This window comes from Astatotilapia calliptera, chromosome 4 (genome assembly GCF_900246225.1).
Source record: "Astatotilapia calliptera chromosome 4, fAstCal1.2, whole genome shotgun sequence".
Lineage (NCBI taxonomy): Eukaryota > Metazoa > Chordata > Actinopteri > Cichliformes > Cichlidae > Astatotilapia > Astatotilapia calliptera.
In genome coordinates, this window is record NC_039305.1 from 33,024,481 (window position 1) to 33,044,803 (window position 20,323).

General features: G+C 44.7%; 1 protein-coding gene across 3 annotated transcripts in view; it reads left to right on the forward strand.

Annotated features, from left to right (window-relative positions):
• prr12b (proline rich 12b) overlaps positions 1 to 20,323 on the forward strand; it is a 62,185-nt gene that overhangs the window by 11,543 nt on the left and 30,319 nt on the right. For 2 of the 3 annotated variants that reach the window (XM_026166200.1, XM_026166202.1), the window contains exons 2-4: positions 12,528 to 12,676; positions 15,399 to 15,560; positions 15,833 to 20,241. In XM_026166200.1, coding sequence (XP_026021985.1) covers positions 12,528 to 12,676; positions 15,399 to 15,560; positions 15,833 to 20,241 — 4,720 coding nt within the window. The remainder of the gene's footprint in view (positions 1 to 12,527; positions 12,677 to 15,398; positions 15,561 to 15,832; positions 20,242 to 20,323) is intronic. The other variant, XM_026166201.1, reaches the window with a different exon arrangement.

Genomic DNA, 20,323 nt, shown 5'->3' on the forward strand with positions numbered 1-20,323 from the left:
CAGGCATCCATGAAAACAAAAGTTATTACATTTAACGGAGTTAGAAGTTAGCAGGAAGCTAGCGGAAGTTAGCTCGCTAGTTTCGCTAGTTACCTAAGCATGATATTGCATGTTCTGACGGAGAGATTTCTGAAAAAAATCAAACGTACAGCTCTGCTATCACTTCCAACATAAATGAAGACAGGAAACTAAACAGCAGTGACGTTTGTAGGGTTACTGAAGTTGGGTTAGCTGGTATATAATGATGTGCTACGTAATCGCTAGCGACACAGCTATGTTAGCATAACATAAACAGTGAAGCTGGAGGACGAACACTAACACTTTTCCACTTATAAAAGTTAACGTGAAGGTTCTTCATGGTTAGAGACAAATGCAATCGCATGGCAGGATACTGTAAACGGACCAAACTTCAGTCAGGAGAACAACTGAGATAATCCATCCACAATACGAGGTTAGTCATTAATATACTGCAACAACATGGGAATAGAGCAGCTGCCAGAGAATTCAACATTAATGAATCAATGGTACAGAAGTGGAGGAAGCAAGAAGAATGAGTTTAATAAAGTTTGATTTATCTGACTGCTTTGTTTCGCTTAATGTGCCTTATAATCCCGTGCACCTTATGGTGCGAAAAATACGTACTGCACACTGCAGTTTAATGTTGCAAAGCACCTCTTTTTAACTTCAGTGGATATTATACATGGTTATGCTCAGGATATGTCAGCCCATTTCTACTGGAAATGCCTTTTGGTTAAACTTTCAGCAAGGAATTTGCATTTGCACTGTTACATTTTTATAAAGCTTTAATGTACATAAAAACCAGCTTCTTGTTTAAGTGAAAATAAATGGAAGGTTGTCTTTTTGCGCTAGTAATGTTGTGGAGTTGTATTTTGTCTCGCATCAATTATATCGTCGGTTATATCGTTATCGCAAATTTTCAAATATATATCGTGATAAATATTTTTGGCCATATCGCCCTGCTCTACCTCCAACAAGGTTAAGAACCACTGCGCTTAAAGGGAACTGATAAATGTAAGACATTTAAACTAGACATACATAATACACAGCGAAAACAATATGGAATAAGCATAACTCATAAACACAGGGAAACCAAGGTATAAAACTAAAACCAAGGAACATAAATAATTTTTTCAAAACTCAGAACAATAAAGAATTAACAAGGTTTAAAAGCTCTAAACACAAAGCAGTGGGTCAAAGACCCAGAACCATGACAGTAGTCCTTGTGTGAATGGCACAGAGTGGCATAGCCATTCTGTATGTTGACGTGAGCTTCCTGGACACGTCATGTTTTAAATACTGCTCTTCACCTCAACAAGCCCAAACAGAGGCGACTATAAAGGAATTTAACACGCTAAAGCTGGTGGGCCTGAATGTCACACCAGAAGGTCTGAATCAGAGCCCAGGGCAAAGACACTGAGCAAGTCTAATCAAACAAATTTATTCCCATTTTAAAAAATTAAACAATAAAACAAATGTTCTTTTAAAACTAAAATCCAACACAAACCCTCAATAAAATTGTCCTGAAAAACCCCTGGCCTGGCTAATCTCCATAGGAGCCCTCACCACCAATAGGGCTGCAGCCAGCGAATGACAAACAGTACTCACAGACACAGGTACAGGTTTACCTCTGCCCTGGTGTCGATCGTTGTTTCCCACTGCTCGATGGCCGTGCCGTGTTGGTGGACCCATCTTCACGCAAGCCTTTTCACCTGGTGATCAGGCAGCATGTCCTTCTCTCTCTCTCACCTGGCTTATACGTGCTCCTACTTTCTAGAGTCTGGGCCCTCATCCCTTTTTTGTGCTCGGACAGTTTTTTTAACAGGTCCTTTCAGCAGCTGATAGGCCACCTCAGGGCACACCCACACCTCAACAGGTGTTAACCAGTTTGTCCGTTGTCCACCCAGTCCACAGTGGATTAAAACACTACAAAACAAATATTAAAAATACAAATCATGCAAATAAAATCAAAACACACATCTCAGCAGCTGGGGTCTTTACTGCAGAATCCTGCTCCTCATACCCCTTGTGGCAACAGCATAGCTCCTGAAAATGACTGGAAGTCAGCCATGCTTTGCGTTGCCGTGCCCATACAAGACATACAGACTGCTGCCTGGTTCCCTTCTGAATTTCCCAGGACATTTGTAGTCAAACTTGAAGGGAGTAGAGAAGCATAAACAGATGTAAACTTGGGCAAAATGGACCTCTGAAAAAGTGCTGCATCAAAGAAAAGTCTAGGAACTGTGGAGCCATGTGGTACAGGATGAGGTCACTGGACATATGGATGGACAGTGGTACGTCATGGGGGAACCACGTAGGACAGTCCCAGGATGAGACAGAATCAGTTCCTTCTCAGACTGGCTTAATTTGGTTCCAGATACCATCATCTCAGGGTCAGAAATCTGTCCTAGAACAAAAGAGTGAAGACATATACAAGGCATATGTAGTTCATATTTAGTTACTGATCACACAGAGGGAATGTTCTAACACTTCACACACAATAGTGAAAATATTAGTGTTAAACATTACTAGTGGTTAGTCACAACCATATGAACCTCTTTAAACAATAATGAAGCTTATGATTAAGTTCAATAAGGAAGATCTGTAATCACTCATCTACCTGCTTTCCTGGGTGTTTGACTGCTTTTCGGTTTACACCTCTACTGCTTTCCCACACTGTCGATCTCAATACTGACATCATCACTCTGGTCCAATCATCAATCAAACTCGCTTTGCAAGGTTTAAATCTGGGCTCCGCACATTCTCCCCTTCAAACACCTCAGCTAGAGCTCTATTCAAGCCTCTATCTTCTTCGTCTCAAACAACAGCGTTCTTGACTCCGGAGGGTCCTGTACTAAATCACTGCTGGGATTCCATCCATCTTCATCCATCTTCATCCGCTTTGTCCGGGGCCGGGTCGCGGGGGCAGCAGCCTAAGCAAAGAGGCCCAGACCTCCCTCTCCCCAGCCACCTCCTCCAGCTTATCTGGGGGAATACCAAGGCGTTCCCAGGCCAGCCGAGAGATATAATCTCTCCAGCGTGTCCTGGGTCTTCCCCGGGGCCTCCTCCCGGTGGGACATGCCTGGAACACCTCACCCAGGAGGCGCCCAGGGGGCATCCTTGTCAGATGCCCGAACCACCTCAGCTGGCTCCTTTCCATGTGGAGCAGCAGCTGCTCTACTCTGAGCCCCTCCCAGATGGCCGAACTTCTCACCCTATCTCTAAGGGAGAGGCCAGCAACCCTTCGGAGGAAGCTCATTTCTGCCGCTTGTATCCGCGATCTCGTTCTTTCGGTCACTACCCACAGCTCGTGGCCATAGGTGAGGGTAGGGACGTAGATCGACCGGTAAATTGAGAGCTTCGCTTTTACACTCAGCTCCCTCTTCACCACGACGGACCGGTGCAGCGTCCGCATTACTGCAGCTGCAGCCCCAATCCGTCTGTCGATCTTCGGCTCCCTTCTCCCATCACTCGCGAACAAGACCCCGAGATACTTGAACTCCTCCACTTGGGGCAGGAACTCATCCCCGACCCGGAGTGGGCACTCCACCCTTTTCCGGCTGAGAACCATGGCCTCAGATTTGGAGGGGCTGATCCTCATTCCCGCTGCTTCACACTTGGCTGCGAACCGTTCCAGTGCGAGCTGGAGGCCCTCACCCGATGAAGCCAACAGAACCACATCATCTGCAAAAATCAGAGATGAGATTCTGAGGCCACCAAAGCAAAAGCCCTCCGCCACTTGGCTGCGCCTAGAAATCCTGTCCATAAAAATTATGAACAGAACCGGAGACAAAGGGCAGCCCTGGCGAAGCCCATCACCCACCGGGAACGAGTCCGACTTATTGCCGGCAATGCGAACCAAGCTCTTGCAACGGTTGTATAGGGATCGAATGGCCCGTAGCAATGGGCCAGACACCCCATATTCCCGCAACACCTCCCACAGGACACCCCGAGGGACACGGTCGAATGCCTTCTCCAAGTCCACAAAACACATGTAGACTGGTTGGGCAAACTCCCATGCACCCTCAAGTATCCTGGAGAGGATAAAGAGCTGGTCCAGTGTTCCGCGACCAGGACGAAAACCGCATTGCTCCTCCTGTATCCGAGGTTCGACTAACGGACGAACTCTCCTTTCCAGCACCCTGGCATAGACTTTCCCAGGGAGGCTGAGGAGTGTGATCCCCCTGTAGTTGGAACACACCCTCCGGTCCCCTTTCTTGAAGATGGGGACCACCACCCCGGTCTGCCAGTCCACAGGTACTGCCCCTGATCTCCACGCAACATTGCAGAGGCGTGTCAACCAGGACAGCCCTACAACGTCCAGAGCCTTCAGGAACTCGGGGCGGACCTCATCAACACCAGGGGCTCTGCCACCAAGGAGTTGTTTAACTGCCTCAGTGACCTCGCCCCCGGAAATTGGCGGGTCATTCCCCTCATCCCCAGACTCTGCTTCCTCCTCGGAAGACGTGTCAGTGGGATTAAGGAGGTCCTCGAAGTATTCCTTCCACCGCCTGACAATTTTCTCAGTCGACGTCAGCAGCGCTCCGCCAGCACTATACACAGTGCAGGTAGAGCACCGCTTTCCCCTCCTGAGACGTCTGACGGTTTGCCAGAATCTCTTCGAGGCAGTCCGAAAGTCTTTTTCCATGGCCTCTCCGAACTCCTCCCACACCCGAGTTTTTGCTTCAGCCACTGCCCGAGCCGCATTCCGCTTGGCCTGTCGATACCTATCGGCTGCCTCCGGAGTCCCACAGGCTAACCAAGCCCGATAGGACTCCTTCTTCAGCCTGGTGGCTCCCTTCACCTCTGGTGTCCACCATTTGGTTCGGGGATTACCACCACGGCAGGCACCAACCACCTTGCGGCCGCAGCTCAATGCAGCAGCTTCGGCAATGGAGACGCTGAACATGGTCCATTCGGACTCAATGTCCCCAGTCTCCCTTGGAATGCTGTTGAAGCTCTGCCGGAGGTGTGCGTTGAAGATCTCGCGGACTGGGGCCTCTGCTAGACATTCCCAGCACACCCTCACTACGCGTTTAGGTGCACCAGGTCTGTACAGCGTCCTCCCCCGCCACCTGATCCAACTCACCACCAGGTGGTGATCAGTTGACAGCTCAGCCCCTCTCTTTACCTGAGTGTCCAGAACATATGGTCGCAGGTCTGCTGATACGATTACAAAATCGATCATCGACCTACGGCCTAGAGTGTCCTGGTGCCACGTGCACTTATGGACACTCTTATGTTCGAACAGGGTGTTCGTTATGGCCAAACTGTGATTAGCACAGAAGTCCAATAACAGAGCACCGCTCGGGTTCAGATCAGGGAGGCCGTTCCTCCCAATCACGCCCCTCCAGGTCTCGCCGTCATTACCCACGTGAGCATTGAAGTCTCCCAGCAGGACAACAGAGTCTCCAGGTGGAGCACCCTCCAGCACCCCCCCCCCCCCCCCCCCCCCCAGGGACTCTAAGAAGGCTGGGTACTCTGAACTGCCACTCGGCGCATAAGCGCAGATGACAGTCAGGACCCGTTCCCCGACCCTAAGGCGCAGGGAACAAACCCTCTTGTCCACCGGGAAAAACCCCAACGTACCGGCAGCAAGCCGAGGGGATATTAGAATACCCACCCCAGCCCGCCGCCTCTCACCAGGGGCAACTCCAGACTGAGACAGAGTCCAGCCCCTCTCCAGGAGACTGGTTCCAGAGCCCAAGCCATGTGTAGAGGTGAGCCCGACTATATCTAGCCGGTACCTCTCAACCTCACGCACTAACTCAGGCTCCTTCCCCACCAGAGAGGTGACATTCCATGTCCCTATTGCCAGTCTTGGCAGCCGGGGGTCAGTCCGCCAGGGCCTCCGCTCCTGGCCGCCACCCGGCACACAATGCACCCGACCCCTATGGCGCCTCCTGCAGGTGGTGGGCCTGCGGGAGGATGGGCCCATGTCTCCTCTTCGGGCTGTGCCCGGCCGGGCCCCATTGCTGGGATTCCGTCTAAATGAATTTCTCAATCTCAATAAATCACATTAAATTCTTCCAAGTGATCTTTCCTTTTACAGTGTAAACCTCAGACTGTTTTTGGCCACTGTTTGGTTTTTGCACCATAAACTCACCGACAGGTTCAGGATGGATTTTATTAAAAAGTGAAGAAAAAAGCAGGTAGTCTCCAATCCATTGTAGCTGTAGGTATGCATGTGTCCCTCAGTAATGCTGACATTCTAATTGTAAATTGTAACTATCATTGTTAGAATTTTACTCTGATATGTTTTAACCTTGCCAACCTGTGTTCTTAGTCAGTGTCATCTTTGTAAGCCACTTGTGCAAGGTGGAGGTGGTGAAACACATGGAACTGGGAATAATGTATGATCTGCTACAGGAGTGCAACTATGTGGTCGCGAAACCCGTTAATGGGTACACAGCTTCATGACATGTGACATCAAGGCAAGTAGTCTGAAGTTATTAAGGCCGGAAGGGATGGCTTTCTTTGGTGCCAGCACTAAACATGTCTTCCGTAGCATTGGTACCTTTTCCAGCAGCAGACTCGGGGGGGGGGGGGGGGTTCAGTACTAAACCTATTGAAAACCTATTGTTGCATATTAAATACGCGATGCTTGACTGGGTTGCTATGACAATAACTATGTACATTAGGTGGTACTTAACTGTAATAGAAAACCAGTCGATCTAAGTCGAGTCGTGGTGAGCCGTGGTGAGTCGATCCGAGTAAGAACTAATAAAGAAGGGGCTATACAGAGGTGTTGACAGGACCAGGTTGTGATCTCATCTACCTAGTGGGGAGAAGGGTAGTGGCTCTGTATGGATCCTGCATGTTTACATACACAAGGTCCAGATATTCACTAGAGATGGACCGATCCGATATTACGTATCGGTATCGGTCCGATACTGACCTAAATTACTGGATCGGATATCGGAGAAAAATAAAAAATGTAATCTGATCCATTAAATATCACGAAAGCACCTCACAAAACTTGCAACACGCCGTAACTCACCTCAGAACGTATGCATCACGTGATAGAGCAGCTGTGGCATGCAGGACCTGTCGGTGGTCTGGATAGCATGTGGAGCTTCGCTAGCAACCTGGCATTTCATCTCCGACAAAGTTATCCCCGAGAGAAGTAAAGCAAGTGTGTAAGTCCATCTCTGAATGTTTGTAAAGCATTCCCACGTTAAGCTTAACAAGCGACTGCCTCTCGCTCTCCGGCTGCTACTTCAATCGTGAAACTGCTTAAATCAGCTGATCGGCTTTTCTGTCGCGAGTCTGTCTCTCGTTTGTTTTTGGTCCACTTTGCGCCAGAAAGAGCAAACCAGCGGCTGAACAACAGCAGCACGTTTAAGCTTGATAAGCTGTTGTTAGAATTTATTTAATATTAATTTCTACACCAGGATCTTTTTCTACGTAGCTGACGGCTGGTAACTGTGCAGGGGCGGATCTAGCAAAGTTTAGCCAGGGGGGCCGATAGGGCATTAACTGGGAAAAGGGGGCACAAAGACATACTTTTCTTTCTTATTCTCATTTAAAATGTCTAGCTTTTAATAAATAATTATCTGACACCCAAAGTTTTAATTTGATGTAAAATGAATAGAAGTCAATTACTGTATATAGTGACTATTAAGTCTAATATTTATACCCTAGTAAGCTATAGTACTTTTTACTTTGGGAAGGTACCATCTGTGCAGTCTGCAATTTTGTTGAAGAAAGATGTTGAATCTATTTAATATTTCTTGAAAAATAATTGATTTCTGTGCATTTTTTTTCACACTGCATCAAATTAAGGTTGATTACGTCGATTAAGCATCATGAGGTGGCGCGTGAGGGGTGGTTCCCTATTTTTTATTTATTTCTTTTTGTTGTTGCTGGGAGTTGGAACCCTATTAGTTAGGTTGCTTAATATTTACGCTAAGTACTCTTTAAAATACCAGAATAGGGAGGATGGTGTAGGTCTAAGTTTATTAGATTGATCAGTATTGCTGAACTATGAAATATTTTTTTTGTATACAGGTATAACAGAATAGCTTTAGTGTAGTTGTTGTTTTAAACTTGAGTATGAACTTGCAGACTTGCAAAATGCAGCAAGATATTTTAAAAAACAGTTTTGTTGATTAAAAAACACTATATCGGATTCATATCGGTATCGGCAGATATCCAAATTTATGATATCGGTATCGGTATTGGACATAAAAAAGTGGTATCGTGCCATCTCTAATATTCACTTATAATTATGACACATTAACAATTGTAGTTGCATGTCTTAGTGCTCCTGGTACACTGCACAACTTGGATCTCACGCTTATCTTAGTTGTAGCTATGTGGCAGCATAGCTAGAATCAAACAGCATTTATAAACTTAAAAAAAAAATTGCAATGCAACAATGTGATAGTGACTGGATGCTATAATTGTACTTCAGGCACACATTCAGCTGCCACCCCAATACAGACTGCAGGGCTGTTTAAACTTAGGTAATGGAAACAACATCTTTATCTTTTTAGACAAAGCAGTGTGATCATGACTGGGTACACCTCGGCCACACTAGAGTCACTGTGGCTCCCTCTGACCGTTGTCAGCGGAGATCAAAGACACTACAAACTCCTGTACCTGCTGCTGTACTAGTCCACGAAGTGTTGTAATGAAACGTGCCAAAATAAATGACATAAAACGACTTCACGTCTGATGGACTTTTATTTTTACCATTCATAATGAAATAACAAGGTAGAGCATGTCCACAAGTGTCCCAGGAGGAAGGAAACTGAATTCCTCAGAAGGAAGGATATTTTGGGTTAGGGGTTGACATTTAGGAATCACTGTACCATACCATCAACTTCAACAATTTGTCACTACATGTATTTTTCTTTTTTCTGTATTTAAACAACTAAAATATCCATACAAAAGGAAAGAAAGAAAGAAAGAAAGAAAGAAAGAAAGAAAGAAGCAAAGCAAAAAGCAAGTAGGGAGTGTGTTTTTGTTTCCATTAATGTAACTAATATTTCCTCTAGTGTTCTAGTAGTTAACACCGTCAAAATCAAAAACTGGCCTGCGTTTTCTAATGTAGTCCATCCATTTCTTCCATCATGATACAAACAGGTCCCTCTTGTAGTTCACATCTGCTGTCATTTTCTCCATTCTGTAAATGTCCAGTGTGATGTTCATCCACGTGTTCATAGTTGGGCTCTCTGAAGAAAGCCATTTTTTGTGATGGCTTTTTTTCCTGCTGCCAGTAAAATATTAAACAAGTATTTATCGTTCTTTGTCCATCCTGCTGGCATAAGTCCAAAACATAGTTTTACTTTCCAAAAGTAAATATCTTCCAAATGTCTCGTGTATCGCTGCATGTATTCCCTTCCAATAAGTTTTAATAACATGACAGTCCCAGAAAATATGATAGTGATTTGCATTTGTATTTCCACAATTTCTCCAGCAAGCGGGAGGGTTGCCTTCATAGTGAGATTTTTGGTGAGGTGTAATAAAATATCTTATCAGGCATTTCCACCCAAATTCCCGCCAGCTCTGTGAGCTGCTACATTTCCATTGATATGCCCATATTGTTGTCCACTCTTCCTCCTTTATCTCTATTCCTCCCTTCATTTCCCATTTTGTTTTAATATATAAAGTCAAGTGTAATTTCATATTTGTCAATCCTTTATAGAGGTCACCTATAATACCTCTGTTTTTATTTGAACTGCCCTTTTAAATACGTCTAGCAGCTGTTTACTTAGTTCAGCCTTAGCTTTTATCTTTTTGTTCACAAAATGCCTCATCTGTAGACATCTATAAAAATCCTGTGTTTCTAATGAATATTTATCTTTCATTTGATCAAAACTAATTAGTCTGCCTTCCTCCATTACCATACATAAAGCTGTTAATCCTTTATATGTCCAATCTTTGAATCTGGTGTCCAATTTATTTGGAGCTAAATGTGTGTCATATGCACACCACTTAAGAACTGCTATATCCTCTTCTAGTTTCTATTTTTTTATTACTGTTTCCCAAATTTTAAAAGTCAACTTGATCCATGGATTTTCAATAGTTTTTATTAAATTTTTCAAGCTTCTGTCTGCTATAATAGCTTATATGGGGATGGAGGTCAGATTCTCCTCAATAACTTTCCATTGAGCGTCATATGAAGGATTACATCAGCATATCATAGGCCTTAATTGTGCTGCCCAATAATAATCCCTAAGAGAAGGTAAGCCCCACCCCCCTTTTCCTTTGTTAAGTTGTAAGGTTTTGAATCTAATTCGGGGCCTTTTTCCTTGCCATATGTATCTTGACAAAATTTTATCCCATTCATTAACCAGTAGCACTGCCAGGCTTCTACCTTTCTACCTTTAAAACCCGAGAGCAGCCAAATGGCTGGTAGGCTTTTAGCTAAGCTTTAGCTTCAGCCAAGTGGAAGCTAAATTGGCTAGTCATTCATATGTATATTAGGTTGTTACCTGGGAATTCTGGAGGGAGGGGAGTGGGGGTGTGTCAGTGAGGGGGTGGGGGAGCTGCTAAAAGCTGTGAACTTCCTTTTGTGTTCGTCTGATGCATTCTCAATCATCCAGGGAAATAAATCTCCAAAAGTCACCAACTTGGAGTGTTTCAGTTTGCCATCTTAGGGAGAAATCAACACACATGGGTGTAGGTCCTTTGTTGCTGAGATTTATTGATAAAAACAGTACAAAAAACCAACCATTTGTACACATATTTACAAATGGCCTGCTGAGTGGTGCACGGAGCATGTTCATTGGTTCATGGACCTCCCTGAACTAATGGCATTTATTGCAATTGTCATCTTGCGGGGGGTTAACAGGGTTCCATCTCTAAATGACTGCTGGTCAGCAAACCTGGGAAACCCACAGATAATTGGAACTATGGCACGAAACCGCTTCCAAGACATCATGCAACACCTACGCTTTGATGACAAGTCCACCCGCAGTGATCGAGCAAAGACTGTTAAATTCGCTGCAATTTCCAGTGTGTGGGGATCATTGGTCACCAACTGCATCACGTGCTACAACCCTGGTCTACATATCACCGTTGATGAACAGCTTTTCCCATCAAAGACTCGGTGCTGTTTCCTGCAGTATATTGCAAGTAAACCTGACAAGTTTGGGATCAAGTTTTGGGTGGCTTGCGACCTAAAATCCAAGTACATTTGGAGGATGGTGGTTTTCCGTCTAAGAAGTTTTTGCGCAAGTGAAAGCGATGTGAAAAAATTGTCCGTGGTAACATTTCTGCCCTTGTCTAGGAATGGTTCCATCAGCCTCATTACTACATTTTCAGAAAGTCTCTCCCCAGTAGGACGATTGGGGTCCTTGCCAAGATATGGGAAGACATTGCAAATGTACTTGGATTTTAGGTCGCAAGCCACCCAAAACTTGATCCCAAACTTGTCAGGTTTACTTGCAATATACTGCAGGAAACAGCACCGAGTCTTTGATGGGAAAAGCTGTTCATCAACGGTGATATGTAGACCAGGGTTGTAGCACGTGATGCAGTTGGTGACAAATGATCCCCACACACTGGAAATTGCAGCGAACTTATCAGTCTTTGCTCAATCACTGCGGGTGGACTTGTCATCAAAGCGTAGGTGTTGCATGATGTCTTGGAAGCGGTTTCGTGCCATAGTTCCAATTATCTGTGGGTTTCCCAGGTTTGCTGACCAGCAGTCATTTAGAGATGGAACCCTGTTAACCCCCCGCAAGATGACAATTGCAATAAATGCCATTAGTTCAGGGAGGTCCATAAACCAATGAACATGCTCCGTGCACCACTCAGCAGGCCATTTGTAAATATGTGTACAAATGGTTGGTTTTTTGTACTGTTTTTATCAATAAATCTCAGCAACAGAGGACATACACCCATGTGTGTTGATTTCTCCCTAAGATGGCAAACTGAAACACTCCAAGTTGGTGACTTTTGGAGATTTATTTCCCTGGATGATTTAGAATGCATCAGACGAACACAAAAGGAAGTTCACAGCTTTTAGCAGCTCCCCCACCCCCTCATTGACACACTCCCCTCCCTCCAGAATTCCCAGGTAACAACCTAATATACATATGAATGACTAGCCAATTTAGCTTCCACTTGGCTGAAGCTAAAGCTTAGCTAAAAGCCATTTGGCTGCTCTCCGGGTTTTAAAGGTAGAAAAGCCAAATGGCTGCTCTCCGGGGATTTAATTAAATTGTTTCTGGTTAATTTCTGTTGGTAATGTTTGAAATAAATATAACAATTTAGGAAGTATATTAATTTTAATTGAATCTATTCTCGAATATAAACTTAAATATGGAATTAGATTCCATCTCGCTATATCTTCCTTAATTGTCTTTTGTATTGGTGAGTAATTTCATTCTAATAGTTCTGCAAGATCCTTAGGTATTATGACTCCAAGATATTTAAAGCACTCTGTTTGCCATGCTAATTGGTACTTACTTTTAATTTCTTCTGATGGAATATAGTTGTACTTAAGCAATTGTGTTTAAGTTTTAAGTCAAATTCAGTAACCATGTGCTCCCCAGCCTCGTGTATGGGAGCCGCTCATACCACCCAGAGTCAGAACTACTCCACCGTCAAACCTATGGCACCCCACACCCACTTCAAGGCTATGCAGCAAGTCATCACCCAGGGAGCTCAAGACGGGGTGGAGCTTGGGGTGGACGAACACTAGGTAAGGATTTGGTTGTGCATTGTATAAATGCAAGTTTTAAATATTATATTCGAGTGAACTATACAGTGTTATTTCTATCATCATATGAACAAAACTGTAAATAGAAATAACCCACACAAAAAGAAACGTGAAATAAATGTCTGAACTGGAAAGGGAGGGGAAGTAATTATAGGATATTGTAGGAGGGAAGTGTGTATTGTAGGATCTTTACCTTATAATATAACATGCATTGAGGTGACCATTGTTGTGATTTTGCACTATATAAATAAAATTGAATTGAAAATTGAAATATATTGAACTGATATGCAAACCATAACGTACAAATGCAGAGTGGTTTATATAAATAAATCTTAGTATTTTATGGTATGTTACAGTTTTGATATGACTCCTATATTTTGACTACCATATTGGATTTATTGTTTTGATTCCGTCCATAGGGTATAGTGTTTTTTTTTCAGCACACAGATGGTAGGCACTAAGAAGGTAGACTACTAGACAGATTGGACTAGGACTATAAGGAACAAAGGAGTACAAATGTACATGCCAAACGGAAAAGGAGAAAAAAATCAAACTGTTTTCTTTCTTTGGAATAAAAAACAAAACTCAAGGGCAAAAGATGGAGATAGAGAAGTAGTATTATTTTCTAAAAGGTGAAGAAAAGCAGGCTATGTATGGAAATACAAATTCATAACCATATCTGTGTAATGCTTCTCAGTTTTATTTTACAACAGCTAAGCTCCATGGCCTATGTTGTATATCCCACAAAAATCAGTAATCAGTACACTGTTTTTGATATTTTTCGGTTTTAAATCTCGCTGCAATTAGCCGTAAATTGTATCTCACAAACACTGTATGCTTGTGTCACAAACACAAGAAATTCAAATCAGTTTGGGTGTTTAAATAGTCTCTGATAGGTTTGTAGCTTGAACCTATTCGCTGGAACGTTAAGGACAATCTGCTACGCAGCAAAAAGCAAGACCCAAGGCACCAAAGTTCTTTCTGTTACTCATACATGAGGGAGACCTGCCTGGAGCCAAGTGTCGTTCCACCACTTGACCTCTGTCAGACTCTCAGCCAGGCTCCCCATAGCACTCCTTTTATTGTGGTTACATGAATATGCATAGGGTCATTAACATATAACATCTTACATAGGTACACATGTGAACAAAGAATACTGTGTGTGTGTGTGTGTGTGTGTGTGTGTGTGTGTGTGTGTGTGTGTGTGTGTGTGTGTGTGTGTGTGATTTGTGTGAGGTCAAGATGTGACCCTGTGAAGACTCCCCAAAGCTGGTGCCAGGAGTCCAATGGGTCCATCTAAACAAAAGGCTCTTCTACTTAAAGAAATATACGTGTGTTTGCTATACCATAAATCAATAAAGAGAAGATAGGATCTCTCCCATGTTTCCAGGCTGTGGGTGTGCATTCTAGTATGGAATACACACCAAGGCTTTGTAGTCTGTTAAAGATCACACAGCCTACCACTACACAACTGATTATAAACCTCTAAGCATACATGGTTAAATATTTCTAAGCATAAATGACAATCAACAATACAAAACCTATCAGTCTCCTCCTTGTATTTTGGGCCTTGAGAAAGACAGTTTTCTGCAGAGTTCTCACATCTTCAAACATAGCATAATTGGTATGGCCCGGATCTGACCCACACAATGTGCTTACACATGGCCCACATACCGCAAAGAATGATGGTCCTTTGGTCGCCCAGATCTGGTCTGCCAGAGGTGGCCCACACATGAGCCAGCACAAGGCCAGTTGCAGAACAGTTTCAGCTCTGGCCCCAGATGTCAGCCTAATGTGTACCTTAATCAAGCCATGTAATAACAACATGTGCTGGAACATAATAGTGCAAAAGTAACATGACGAAACTCTGCTCAGACAGTGAATGGACTGATTCTTCTATAGCACTTTTCTACTCTCCCAGATTACTCAAAGTGCTCTATACAAAATGCCACATTCACCCAACCACACACTTTATCTAAACTGAGTGCTTCCTAACTTTATTCATAGTCTTGACTTGCAGACTGGAGGAGCCAGGGATCAAACCACTAACCTTCCGATCAGTAGGTGACCTGCTCTGCCTCCTGAGCTACAGCCACCCAGTGGTAAACATGAGTCAACCCTCACTAGGTTTTGGATAAAGTGTACACTCACAAACCTGTCAAACCTGCATTTGAAACATTGGCTACCGTAGCAGTATAGTATTGCAACAAGGCATTTGGGTCTTCTAACTAAAATGGGAAAATAGGAACATAAATAGTGCCATCATTGCCAGACCTGGCCCACATCTGGTTGACATACACCCTACCATGACATCAGTCAGTCAGAAGTGCCAGTGTGACGCCAGATCTGGGCCAGACCTGTTTTCTATAAGCCTTGGCCACATAAACCAAACCACAATCAAGACAGATGTGGCAAGCCATCACATAGACAGTGGCATCATTGCCAGGCCTGGCCCATATCTGGATGACATATGTCTTTACATGCCAGAAGTCAGCCAGCAGTGCCGACTTGACACCAGATCCGGGCCAGACCTGCTTTCTGTGTGGGTTTTTGTAAATACCATCAGTATTTTTATTTTTATTTTTTTATGCCAAAACCCAGTTTGCTCTTGTGCGATACGTTGGTAGCTCAAAGTCTGAAGATTTTCTAAACTGTTTATATCATCTATGATATCAAGTAACTGAGGTTTGTATTTTGTTGCAAGGTCTGTCAGGGCTGTTTGACTCCAGTCTCCATCATGCCAGCCCCTCAGGTCCCGACCCCTCTGTCATGAATCTGATTTCAGTTCTGGATTCACGGCCTCCACAGCCCTCACCCTCTGCTTCCTCCCTTCTCTCTCAGTTCCGCACATCCTCTTGGCAGACTGGTGAGTGTCAGCCTGTTGTAGGAACAACATTTAAAAAAAAAAATAAAAACAAACTATTGTCAGTCCCAGTTCTTAAACTTAAAATAAAACGAAGTCAAATTTCAGTCCTAAAAGTATTTTCTCTGATTCTATAAGCAAAAAGTAAAATTTCTGTAGTCTCAAAATAAAAGTAAAACAAATGACAATTTTTCAAAAATGAACTTTTGAAAGAAGTTCATTTTTTCAATGACTTAGACTGACCAACACTTTCTATGTAATATTGTGTCCTGTAGCCATGCATACACCGGCCCCAACGGACCTCTTTATTTCAGGGGCACTTCCAGGTTCAAGCTCCTTTCCCTCCTCCTCAGCCCTTTCTGCATACCAGAATCCTAGCATTTTTTCTGGACGATCATTCACTCCCTCATTATCCCTGCAGGATACAACTACATTTAGCCGAACTTCTAACGGCTTGATATCCCCACATGATCCCTTGGTACATATCAAAAGATCCTCTCAGTCCAGCTTGGGCTTTGATCACTTGCTGTCTTCCCAGAGCACTGCCTTCCGGGGCTCCCAGGAATCTGCAACTCCCCAGACCCAAGACCCTTCCACTTCCTCCAATTGCCACCTGTCCCCTCCCCACTTTAATCTGTTGCCCTCTCAGCTTCATAACTCATCCTCTCAACTATATAATGCTTCGATGTCCTCATCGATGTCCTCATCGATGGCAGCCCTGCTACCTGCAGTTCTTCCTGAACCTCAGCCACTTCCACAGACAGCAATTTCCCGCCATGATAGTGTGATCAAGCATTACCCTCGCTCATCTTCAGCCCACACCACAACCCTACAATCACAATCCTATGCCAGCTCTGGTGGTTCATCTGGCTACCACCAGCTAGTCAGCCATTATCAGCATTCTGGTGTGTCCTGCAGTCCACTGGGGAAACTGAGCCTATCCTCTGACCCCAAGACCTCACCACAGATGGAATCCCAGATATATCAACCTGTCATCCAAACAGCCTATACCTCATCATTATCCAGCTCCTCAACTCCCTCCTCCTCTTCAGCTACTACTAAAGGTGCCAAAAGTTCCTGCTCCACAAGTAACTATTCGTCTTCTTCCTATACCCCACAAACTCCACCACCAACCTCCTCCACCACCTCCTTATCCTCTTCTAGCTCAAAGACCAGAACTATTTCTCTGTCTGCTCCCTCTCTTCAGCAACCCACACCTCAGTCAGCACTAGTACCACCTCTTCTCCCAGTGGTGTCATCATCCCTTGTACAACAAGCAGCAGCCAGTCAATATCTGTCCACCTATGGCTCTCAATCTGTGACCAAACCTAGCACGAGCTTGCCAAACCAGACCCCTCCCCAGAAACACATTCAGTCGTATTCCCCCAACCTGCCACCATCTACACACATGAATGTGCATTATGATGGCTTCAACTCACCCCATGTCCGGGATTTGAGCACTGGAGCAAGGAGCAGTGGGGGGAAAGACTTCATGGGTGTAGGCTCTGGTGAACGCTCCTTCTCTGCAGAGATAATTGCTCAAGACTCAAGTTTTGTCTCAACATCTCTCAGAAAACCACACACTCCATCCACTGAATATGGGAGTGGATCAGCTGGGAGTGGACCTGGTATTCACAGTGTAGTAGGCTCTGCGGTAACTGGGAACGGGGCTGCTGGTAATGAAGGCAGTAGCGCCTATCACCTGACTGAGTCTAGTACATCACCTTCAACCAATTCTACTATCAGTTATTCAGGATTGCACTCTCCTGTAGCTGCTCGACCTGTACAGTCCCCTGGAGGCTCAGGGGCAAATAAATACTTTTCTTCGATCCCAGCTCCTACTTTTATGTCCTCACCACAAGGTTTCCCTGATAACCGACAAGCTCGGAACCAGTTGTACCAGTCAACACCCCCGAACACCAAAACAGAGGCCACAAACATGCTGGGGGCTGAGGAATCCCAAGACGAAGGAAACAGTGAAGATTTCCTTATCCACCACTTACTACGTCCCCAAAGCTCAAATTCCCATTTTTCCCAACATCACCCACATTCTGAGCAACTGTCTCAACCAATCCTTCATGGGGAGAGCAAAGGAATGACACACGATCTTAACAAGACATCAGAAGAGCTCTACCAGCTTCAGAGTGTCATTTTTACCAATAACATTACCAGCAATTCTGGTCTTGGAATGGCAATTAATGATACAGTGAGCTTAGACAGACCATTAGAAATATCACAGAAGAAACAGCAGGCCAGGTCAGACACGATCATGTCAAAGTCAAATACTTCAGGGGTGCGAAGAATATCTGATTCTCATTCTCATGCCATCCACTCGCATCATCAGCAAAATGAGTTAATGGGTTCTGCGGTCCATTATGGAAGAGGTGATCCCTACATACAGCACCCAAACTCCCAGCATCCTCATAGCACTTCACATGTGTCCACACACTCTCAGCACTACACTCAGCACTCTCAAATCTCCCAGCACTCTCTGCACACTCAGCATACACATCACTCTCAACATTCTCAGCATAGTCATCGTAATTCCCTCCCACAAAGCCATTCTCATATAGAGATTAAGAAGCCTTCAGATGCAAATGACAATGCCTACTATGCACCAGATGTACAGCAAACTCGACAAAGCCATGTCTCTGTCACTCTGATGAATATGTCACCAGACCATCCCAAGCAAACTCACATGTTACAGTCTGTCCCTTCTCACACTATCCAAAACAAGCTGGATTCCCAACAAGCCCCACAGCAGCAACAGAAGCACCACCACCAACAGCAGCAACACCAGCAAGCTATGATGGGTTCAGTTAGAAGAGCAGGGTCTGCTGGGTTGGAATCCCATGTACAGAACCGGTCCTCACAGAGTCTAGATACCCACTACAGTGGAACCCATCCAACATATCAAACACGAGCCAGTCAGAGTTCAGTATCTCCACTACAGATGCTAGATCAATCACTTTCTCAGGCCAATGGTACAGACAGTGGAAAATCTCTGGACAGAAGTGGAGCTGATATGACTGTGACAGGACAGGAAAGAGATAGAGGAGACAGACATACACAACAGCACAGACTTAACACCCACCAGCATCCTCAACAAACAAAATCGGATCTTCATGACTTCCTTTCTGAACAAGATTTGGACTTATACACCCCTTCACACTTGAGCCATCTCAACCAACCTCAGACCCACCCCCACACCCATGCTCTGCAACACACTCAGCACACTCATCATCAACTGTCTGTTACCACTCAGATAACTCATTCACACTTGCAACAGATGACAATACATTTAGCAACACCCCAACAACAGCAATCCCAGGTCACAGATCCTGAAACACAACTCTCACACTCACAGTTAGAGCAGCTCAAACAGCATCAATTTGAGACAGTAAGCCAGACAGATAAAGTAGGACAGACTCAAGCTCAACTGCAGCAATGTGCACCTTTGACCTCAATCTGCTTTCCAGACTGTGTTTTTCCTGAGATGGAGGATCTGTTTTGTTCATCTGAATACAAATCAAGCTGTGCGGGGGCAGGACACAGTGCTCAAGAAAACCTCAGCCAGGGTCACGGACCGACACAAGAGGATATGGAGGCTTTAAAATCAGGAGATGCTGCAGAGGGCTATAATATGGTTGGTCATCAAAGCAATCAAGGATTTGGACAGTACTGCCAAAGACTTTCAAGAACAGGAAATGGTGATCTGCACTTAGACCATGACTGTCTGAAGACTCATGAGCTTCCTTCCACTGTGAATACTGACCAGCTTGGCCTCATCCAATCCCAAACTCCCATTATGGGATTGAATTCAGCAGTTCAAGAGGATAGCTTAGTCAACAAGATGATAGCAACTGTGGGAGTGGATGAAAATTCCAACAGCACTGGTGTAACCTCTCCTATCTTCTGTTCCTCTCGGCCCAAAAAACTGCTGAGGACCAGCTCATTTCACTTGCTTAAACAGCGACGTGAGCCACAACCTCAAACAAAGAAAAACTATGCGCAGGAGTATGAATTTTGGGATGACGAAGATAAAGCTGATGTTCCAGCAGATATTCGCCTTAACAATCGCCGGCTTCCTGACTTGCTGCCTGACTTGGTGTCCAGTTGTAGAAAACCTGGTGGGGTTTCTGGAATAAGTGGACTAAGCCCACAAATAGGTGATATGGCCTTTTGCCACCCCTCCAGCTACTCTTCTCTTGGACACCCTTCGCAACCCCCCCCTCACGATGGTCCTAAGAAAAGGGGCAGGAAACCAACTAAACCAAAACGTGAAGGACCTCCTCGGCCACGAGGTCGCCCACGTATACGTCCTCTTCCAGAACCTCCTTACTGTAGGTGCCTGATGGGCTCTGCGGCTGGAGAAAATAGGAGGGGGCGTAGCCGAGGTCGAGGGCGAGGCAGACGGGAAGAAGGAAAAGTGCAAATGCATCGGGATATGAACAAAACACAAACCCTTTCATATAATCACCAGCAACAGTACCAACAGCAACAGTGCAGCCAACATCATCAACAGCAACATCACAGGCAGCAGGCGGATCTCCATCAGCAGCTCCAACAACATCACCACCATCACCAGCAAGAACATGTTTCCTGTCCCCACCCTCAACTGCATCATCAGCAACAACAGCATACATCTCACCAGCCACAGCAAGATCCAGTCAGAACTTTTAAGGTAATGCAGAAAATCTGGTATGTAAATCTGGAATCATGATCCTAAGCAGGGTAAAACCTGTCTTAGCTTGGATTCTTCTTAA